General features: G+C 32.5%; 1 protein-coding gene across 1 annotated transcript; it reads right to left on the reverse strand.

Annotated features, from left to right (window-relative positions):
- Positions 1 to 6329: 6329 nt before the first annotated feature.
- On the reverse strand, positions 6330 to 8896 carry LOC105784469 (laccase-17). Its single transcript, XM_012610358.2, has 6 exons — positions 8655 to 8896; positions 8427 to 8578; positions 8063 to 8307; positions 7843 to 7971; positions 6776 to 7738; positions 6330 to 6681 (listed from the first exon to the last, which is right to left on the reverse strand). Exons 1-6 carry the CDS (start codon positions 8763 to 8765, stop codon positions 6551 to 6553), a joined length of 1731 nt encoding a protein of 576 aa, XP_012465812.1. The 5' UTR covers positions 8766 to 8896; the 3' UTR covers positions 6330 to 6550.
- Between the last annotated feature and the right edge of the window lie 963 nt (positions 8897 to 9859).

Here is a 9859-nt window from a genome sequence, read left to right on the forward strand (position 1 = left end):
GGCTAAATTTTCATTCCAAATTTGAATCCCCGTGAGCTATACGATCATTTCTATGATCATGAGTATGACGATCTCTACGAAGAAGGTGACATGATCCCATTTTATTTCAATGTTTCACTTTTTTATGTCAACAACCTAATAAAAACCTCTAATAGTTGATAATATTAATTATTAGGGTTTTTGGCTATGATCTTTGAGTGCTTTTCATATATGTATACATATTATTTTAAAATTTACAGTGTTGGATTATGTTATTTGGCTGTTACTTCATAAACTTTTCAGATGCAAAAACAGCAGAGAATTTTCAGTAGGTCTGTCTGTACGAAGCTTTAAATTTTATGTACCAAAAGAGAAAAAAAATCTGATAATTATTAAATAATTTTCATATTGAATAAAAAGAGCTTAAAAAGTAAACAGATTCAGATCTCTGTATTGATCATAATATATTTATTAGTAATAATATTTGCTTTAAATGAAACTTAATGTTGAAGATAAATTATGATGTGGATTGTTTTCTAAATTCCATATCTCTCATATATAATGTATAAAGTTAATTCAATTTTTCTTAATTTTTATTAAAAAATAAAAATAAGGGTTTAAATGCAAATTTACCACTACACTTTGCTATTATATTTTGTGAATATGAGTAGATTTTGATTGAATTTTACTGAATTTTGTATTAAATTTATCACTTTATTGATTTTGATGATATAAGAATAAATTTTAACAAGAAAAATATTATTTAATAAAAAAGACTTGAAATTTTCCTTAATTCTTTTATTATTTATTTTATAGCATGTTCTTCTTTAAATTGTTGTTCTTATAAAGAAGAAAAAAGCATAGAAAGGTTTAAACCCAGTCCTCTTTAGCCATTGCCACTCGCCTACCTCACCTCTCAATGTGAAGCTGGATTCAAGAAAAAAAACCCAAAACAAGGTGTCGCCAAAAGGATTCAAAACCTACAAATCCTCGTTGCCAAGCTTTTAATCGCTTGATCACCAACAGAACTTGAAGATATTTAGATCACCAATCGCTGCCACAGAGCAGCAAAGCAAGCCAAATTCGCAAGTAACCATGATTGGAACCTTTGCGATTGGGATTTAAGCCTTTAACCACTCAAGTATTCGAAGATGTCAAAACAAAGATTTATGCTAAGAAATTTATATATTTCTTATTTGGTATGTTTTATTTCACTGTTCTCTTATTTGAGGTAAAATTGTTTTATGAATATATATTATTTTAAAGTTTATTAAATATGTTTGGAAAATGTTATTAACATGTTATTGTTGATTAAAGAAAAATTTGTTATTGTTGAATGATTGTATTATATTATTATTTATGAATATTTTATCAAGCTTCGTGAGATTTTATAACATATATGTGATATTGAAATTTGGTAAAATGTGTATCGAATAACTTTCAAGCATTGTATTGATTGCTTTATAAATTATTTTTACTATTAATTTATAAATGTTATAATGAAAGAAAAATTGTTTTAGTATTTGCATTTGTGCTACCGAGGTGACGGCGATGGTGTTAAAAATCTTCGTATATTTTACTACGATTTATTTTATTGCAACATGATTATTATAATTGAAAACTAATCATGATGAAACATGAACATATTGATTTTGAATTGAAATTCAGGCATTCGTTATGAAAAAAAATTAAATTTATACACATTAAAATGTGAGCTTTATTCATGCAAATGTTTAAATATGAAAGATATGACCTTCAGAATATGATGATTTTATGCACTTGAAGTTGCAAGATCTCCTATCTAAAGCTCATTATAATCGGATGTACTTGAAGTTGTAAAAATTTTAAAAATTGTGAGTGAGTATAAGTCTTCAGCAACTTTTCATACTTCAAATGTGCTTCAATATTACTAATGAGAACTTGTTAGAGGCTTTGTTTTAACTTTTCTTTTTTCAAATGTGCTCCTGCAGTAACATTGTCATGAAAAAGATTTTAAATGTTTACTTATGCTTGAATAAAATAACAAGCTATTAATAAAAATCGTGAAGCTCGTCCTACTAGGTCTGCTCCATTCCCTGAAGTGGGTGCATCAATAAATAATAAATATGAAAAATGTAATCGTGGACGTGGTGGGTGGAACTATAATAATCAACAAAGAGGTGGTCATAATAATTCTTTTCACCACCAGAAGTGAAAAAATAAAGATAAGGAAAAGACGAACAAGAATTCCTAAGAGAACACTTTAAGGAGTAGAGATAACTTATGTTATCGAAGGCCATTGGTTGTGTACTTGTCGTACGCCTAAACATTTAGACAAAAAAAAAGTTTAGGCCCAATATAGGAACAATTGTCAAGCTTAGGATTTAAGTTGGACAAAAAAAATTAAGCCCTAATATGAGAATAGTTGACAAAGTTGAGGCTCCAAAAATTGATTTAACCCATTAATTTAATGGTCGTGTTTGAGCAAATATCTTTTAACAAGGATTGATCCAAACAAACTCTAGGCTTAAGCCTAGTATTAACCCACTTCTTTATTGGGTTATTGGAACGCTCATGGTTTGATACAAAAATATGTATTTAACCATTCAGTTGATACGTTCATGGTTATTGGAATTGGAAAAAATCGATTGTTGAATTCAACTTTGGGTAGAAACTATTAAGCTCTTGGGCAAATAACCTCATAAAAACTCTTTATTTTCCCTTTTTATAATTTACTTTTCAAACTCAAGATTTTTCAATTTTCCTTTTCTTTCAGTTAAATCCTTGGTCCATATAGAACCCAATGAGTACTAGAACTCTAAAATTATTTATCAACACTATATGTTTCATTTTTTATATTAAATTTGCTTTATGAGAATTAATTCTTAGAAAACCTCACGATAATTTATCAAAATTTTGCAAAACTTGACTCCCAAAATTTTGGGGCATTACAAAAATCAATTTTGATTGCAATTTATACCGATAAACATAGACGTGACCTTGGCTCTGATACCAATTATTGAAAAAATTGATACAAAAATGTTTGAGTTGGCTCAATAAAATTTTAACTTTTTTTTATAAAACAAGACATATTTTTTGCTCAACAAAATTATTTTATTAAAATTAAAAATGTAAAGTCTACCCATACAAAAGACTAGAAACAAACCAAAAACAATCATCACTTACACATAAAACCAACCTTGCAAGAACAAGAAACAACATTGAAAACACTAGAAAATAGAATCCAAAAACAAAAATTAGCACCAAATTAAAAGCCAAATATGCAACACTAGAGACCATATATGTCACCAAGCCATCAACATCCTTCAACACGCCAAAATTGCAGGGCCAATTTGATTCAATAATTGAAGTTCCACAAAAGACTTAATGGAGATCAATCAAATTAATTCTCAAATCTTAAGGATGGACTTCATATCAATAATCCTTTGATGCTCAAATGTAACACCAAACAACCCTTTCTTCGAAAACCTAACCGTAACTTTGCATAAGTTAAAAAATCCCAAAACAACAAACAACTATTGAACCTCCAACTCAAGTGAGCCATCATATCAACAATGCCTTATGCAACCATTGAGAAGGACATAGAGTTGAAAAGCAGTTGATGACCACTAAACTAACTATAAATAAGACAAAGGCAAGCACACCTATCGAACAATAGTATAACTATACATAATTAAGAACAAGAACAAAGTATTTATCGCGTAAAAACAGACACTAAATAAAAGGATTCATCATAGGTTTCATCCTCTCTAGGTATTTAGAGAATTAACCCTGAATGGAAACATCTCAAAGCCAGAATAACCACAAGACATAAAGAAACTTATAAAAACTTTGAAAGAAATTAAAAGGAGATATTCGATCTTGATGGAGATCCGCTTCTGAGTTGATTCTAATGGTGTTATTCAAGTGTTTTCTTCGATCTTCTCTGATGGTTCCCTTATGTCTTCTTCTAATTGGTATTTATAGACTTTAGAATGCTTAGAAAGCCTAAAAATTAGGTTTTTTCACGTATTTGGGAAGCAGGGTGCGAAATCAACACTAGCTAACACATGGGCATGTGTCCAGCCCGTGTGGCTCACACAGGCGTGTGTCCAACCCGTATGGAAATGCACAGGTCGTGTGGCTCCTAAAAATATCTCTATTTGTTCAATTTTGGCTCATTTTTCACTCCTTTCGCTCCCAAATGCTATCCTAAGTTTATAAACATGAATTTAAAGGATTAAAAGCATCAAATTCACTAATTTGCATAATTAATCATTCAAAAACGCATTAAGAATGAAATTAAAATATGTTACTTTTATAGTTTTTCAGCAGTTTAGATAGAAAATAACTTAGCTTCTTTGGCGTCATCACACCACACTCTTGTTGTCCTTCAACATTCCACTGCATCCAATAGGCCTCGGTTATCCTCGTGTTGGTCCATCGACATTGAAATAAATGCCATTAGTCATTGGACATTCCCAAGAAAATAGGGCAGGGTCGAATCAAGGGCAAGGCTCCACTACTTAATCCTAGCATAAAACAAAAATTTATTGTGATATTTATAGTAATAAATTTAATCAGTAAATGTACCTATGTTTCTAAGTTCGGGTGAGATTGAGAATGCAAGTCAGGCCTTCAAGAATATGCTGAATTTGTCAAACAATCCAACTAGAGTCCAAATCTTTTAAGCTTCAATTGAATGATCTTCTCCACTATTCTCAAACGCTCGAATGCTTATAAAGTAGGCTCTAACTCAAAAACCAAACACAAGGCTCAAATTAAACCGAAATACAATCTTCCAAATTTGAATTATAGTTTTCAAGAAGATTACAATTATAATATCATAAATTTAGAAAAAAGAAAACTAAAAAAAATTTATTTGAGTTCAAGAAAATTAACTTATAAAATTTCACTAAAATTTAGCAAAGTTTCTCCTTAGTGTTGCATACAAATTTCAGCACCCCTATTCCCTTTATATAGAAGAAAAATCACAAGAGTTATATTTGAACTAGGTGATAATAAAATAATTATTTAATAGAAAAACTAGTCCACCTAGGACTCCCCAATGAGGAGGTCGGTAGCACCGAGTAAATGTGTCGTGGCATGCATGTCTATATTGGGCTCTTTATGCCAATTTGTATTGGGTTTGATTATATTTGCTCTACTGTCTTGATCTACAAAAAAAAAAAACTCATATAATTATCCAAGCCAATTACAAAGTTTTTATCCATAAATAATTATTCCAATATTAATTAAATTAAATTAAATAATTTAAACAATCCGTCCATTACAATCATGACTCATGCAATCTATTTCAAATTCTTCGTTTTAGTCTAATCTTTTATAGAGTTCTTGCTATGTAATCCATATAGAGTTGTATTAGGCTAGTGGAGTACATAATTTGGACTTAAATAATTTGTAATCAAGTTTCAACTCTTGTTCTATTAATCGCAAACGAAGTAATTCATTAAAGTATTATGACTGAACTCCCTATTATATACTATTACGAAATCTATAAGTATTTAAATTTTATCCAAGGACATGGCCATATGTGTTACCCTTATATAGGATGTTTTTGATCCCTTTAGGTTAAATCTGCTCACCTAATTCAATTAATTTTATTTCGCGGTCACAATTATATCTTTTGTGATTAAAATGATCTTACCTAAAAACAATACTGATAGTCATTCATCCCAAACTAGTGACCTATGGCCATATTCCATTTTCATAATCTTTACAATGTTAGCAAGTGGATACCAATTATTCTTTATTCGAGCAATAAATTACATGATTATAAGTGAAACCATGACATGATAGCTCAATCCTATTAGAGCTCTGGTTTTCAATGCATCAATATACATAAGTTATACACATATGGTCTATCACTTACTGAAATTTAGGTAAGTCACACCATTAATGTCATAAATAAATAATTAAACCCGTAAACGAATTTAGGATGAATTCAATTTGAGTCTTGTCAGATGCATTGTCAATCCAATCAATCATATACATGTCTCTAATTTTGAGAGAATTATTGCAATAGCCAAAACAAACTATCTCTACATTTGGACTTATATGCAACATAATAGCCCTGTATTTATTTGAATATTTTGCTCAATTTATTCTGCAAAACTATGAATATAATATAGATCACCTACTTTTAAGATTGTCATCTCACATTATAATTTGTTGTTATAATCAAAGAGTATATATTATTGAGTTCACATATGATTATAGCTAACCAGTTAAGTTGGTATGATTCAGGTTGATCAATCAGGGCGATGGTATTTTAATGAAAAAAAAAAGCAATAAATTTACTACGAAGGAGTTGCATAATGTACATATATGCTTCAAAGGCTAACATTGAATGAACAAAAGGATGCCGGTATATTATTGAGACTTCTTTGTATTGAAATTTGTACACGTTACAAAATAAAGCTCGCTTACTATCCTAACTCCGCAATTCAAGAAAACAAATTTGGACCAATGATAGGCCAATGAAAAAAAAATTCAATAAATCAAAATAGTTGAAATAAAAAGAATTCAGGTAGGTTTTTAGTCTAAATGAACCAAAGAAGTGTCATATTGATCAACATTTCGGAAGATCTGCTGGAGGAGGCAACAGTTTCTGAGTAGGAAGTTCACCATTCAAGACAATCCAAGCCATCTTCAAGCCCCAACTGGTGTGCACTTCTAGATGGCAATGCATGAACCATACCCCTGCAAGCATGTGGTTCTTGTTGTCATTGGTCATCATCATCAACTTAAAAGCAAGGATTTGATGAACCTAATTGGTGTTAAACATGTCATTTACCTGGATTGTCTGCTAGAAAACGAATTGCAGCCCAACCTCCTGATGGCACACCAACAGTGTTCCTTTCAATAGGATCAACCAGGTTGAACTTTGCAGGGTCCTTATTTGGATCAAAGTTGCCAAAACCCTGGCCGACAACGAAGAAATTGAAGCCATGTAGATGAAGTGGGTGGCTTTCAGCTCCAAGAATGTTCGTGTCCTGCATAACTAGCTCCACGGAAGTGTTAAAAGGAAGCACTACTACCTTTGTTCCGTTTATTACCATAGTATTGTTAGGTGGTGTGCCTGTATAGTTAAAGGGAATTGTCGGACTGCTAGGAAAATCAGGGGTGTAAACTCCGTTAGATTGGCCGAAGAAATGAGCCTGGAGTAGTGCTGTAGTCGGCATTGTAAACGATACATTATTCACTGAAGCTGCAAACTTGGTTCCATTAGGTCCTTGGCAGGTTTGGTTATGCTGGCATGGGCTGGTTCCAAGACCAACTGTGAAGAAAAAATGCTTATCAACCTTCTGAGGCACATTGGCAGGATATTGAGCACTGGCCAAGCTACGGAGTTTACTCGCGAAATTTGTAGCAAAGGAAGTGTCATTCAAAGCAGGTAGAATTGGTTTAAACAAGGGAAACATTTTGCTCAAATGAAGGCTTTTGGGTGGTGACTCGTATTCTAAAATACCGGCAACAGTTGAATTATCAAATGTTCCTTGGCCTATCACATAAGGTCTAGCAGTCATGAAGAAAGTGGCATTTGGATAGCTTGGTTTAGTCTTAAGGATCACATTTGTAGTTTGACCAGGGGTGATGAGAAGTGTTTCAGTCTCAAATGGTTTAACATAAATGGCATCGACATCAACAACAGTTAGTGTGTGATTTGCTATGCTGAAGAAGAGCTCATCGTTGAGTGCCGCATTGATTAAGCGCAGAAGGTAAGTTTTGCCAGGCTTCACCTTCAGCTTGAATGTATCTGTCAAAGTTATTAGTCCGCAAGTGAATCTCATAGCTCTGTAATGTATGTGTGCATGTGTGTGTATATATATAGTTTAACTCAAAATTTTAGCTATTTATAACCTTTGGCTGAGCAGTTATAAAGTGGTCCAGGGAGACCATTGATGGTATAAGCATCAGAGACATTTGGACCTCCACCAGTCTGGAGTGCCTGGCTAATAACAGCCTCAGGATCTGCATTGAACCACTCTCCTGAAATTGATCATAAATGGGTTCATTTCATTTTGAGTTAGCAAAATAAATGTAGAATCTTAATGAATCAGTTCATCGATGATTTCATTACCGAAGACGATGGGAACTTCCTTGTAAGGCTTAGCAAAAGGGTAAGGTACGCCGCGCTTAGGAAGAATGACAATGGGACCGTAAAGAGTGGCTCTTAGCCATGATATATGGGCGTGCCAGAAGAGAGTTCCTCTTTGGCCTACAATGGTGAAGTTGTAAACGTAGCTTTGACCAGTTTGTATGGGACATTGAGTCACATATGCTGGCCCATCTGCCCACCCACTTCGAAGCTGTCGAATGCCATGCCTGTTTCAAAAATACATCACCATAGCATTCAATTTAGAACTTCCCTCTTTAAGCATATGAGAACATTTATTCAACTTGTAATCTCTACAGAATGTCATTTTCAATGTAAACTTCAATACCAGTGGATAGAAACATTGTTAGGCACATGGTTGACCACTTTTATTAGAAGCTGATCACCCTCCCTTGCTACAATGCGAGGCCCTGGAAATTGTCCATTCACTGAAACAATGCTCCTTGTATGACACAAACGTGTCACATTATGCAACTTGACCTACAAAATGATTAAGGTACATCAAGTTACAATCAAACAGATAATTGGTTGATAATCATACCAAATTAATACATACATCAAACTTGTAGTGCCTGGTGATCCCAAGTACGGGGTCAACAAGTAGACAGAAAGTGAAAAATGAGAAGAAAACCAGAAATGCTGGTGATGAAAGAAGAGAAACTCCCATTTTTTTTTCTTGGTCTGATTTCTCTTCCGTTATGAGTGAACTTACGAACTACTCCTTGAGTATGTATTCATTGAAGAATACAGAAGTGTGTCTATATAGTACAGGCAAAAGGGTGTTTGGTGTGTACTTTTTGTTATTAGATGACGGAAACTATCTCAGTTTAAAATTAAAAAGAAAAAAGAAACCCGTAGCTTCATCTTAAACTTCAGTATGATCCAGACCAGTTGTTGGAACAACTTTAGAGTGGTGTCAAAGATAAGTCAAAGCTTTATATTTAAACAAAGAAATCTATACTACATGAATGTTATGCTATGTCCCATAATGGACGTGATTCTGAGCTTATTTCTATGTTAATAGTACAAAACCCACATTATCTTCATGTGTGAAACTTGGAACCAACGAAGCAATTCTGTAACATTGATGGTATCATATATCATTAGCCCCAAACATCACACTGACATTTACCTACCATATATTAGTAGTAAAGCAAATTTCAGGGTTTACATCAAGCAGTCATTTCAGAGTTAGATCCCATTCTATTTCCTATTAAGTTTTAATGAAGAAACAGGTCATGGAGGAATATGGAGGAAACCCCAATGGAAGCAACTGTTCTTTAAGCAAAAACAGACTAATAGCTACAAAAATGAATCTTCTCTTCAAAAGGAATATATATCAACTGAAGATTAGATTGAGTCAAATATAGGGAATGTGATATCAAACTGCTTCAATTGTGTCAAATACTGAATTGGACTTTTACATGCCAACCACTCACTCTTTCTCCCACAAAAAAAGGCAAAGAATATTAAAGCAAGATCATGCAAGCTTCAACAATGTCTTGACTCATCATGGCATATTTATAGTTACGTAGAGATATTAATGTCAAAACATTCTTGAGTATTGCATAACATTTTGTTTCAGACTAGAAGAATGTCAAGCTCTTGCAGTTTAAAAACTGCACATTTTTAACAGTAAAAAAATTATTAACAATTTAATCTTTTATCATCTTCAATATCCATTTAATCCATCAAGTTTAGAATCTTTTAATCTTTTATTATGAACTAATTTTGAGTAGAAAACCATGAAATATAAAATCT

Source organism: Gossypium raimondii, chromosome 13, assembly GCF_025698545.1.
Source record: "Gossypium raimondii isolate GPD5lz chromosome 13, ASM2569854v1, whole genome shotgun sequence".
NCBI lineage: Eukaryota > Viridiplantae > Streptophyta > Magnoliopsida > Malvales > Malvaceae > Gossypium > Gossypium raimondii.

Bases quoted from the DNA above. Each gene is read 5' to 3' on its own strand.
- LOC105784469 (XM_012610358.2), bottom strand. From the start codon at position 8,765: ATGGGAGTTTCTCTTCTTTCATCACCAGCATTTCTGGTTTTCTTCTCA. The intron at 8,308-8,426 runs GTATTGAAGTTT...TTTTTGAAACAG, and splicing joins AACAATGTTTCTATCCACTG to GCATGGCATTCGACAGCTTC. The intron at 6,682-6,775 runs GTAAATGACATG...ACATGCTTGCAG, and splicing joins TTTTCTAGCAGACAATCCAG to GGGTATGGTTCATGCATTGC.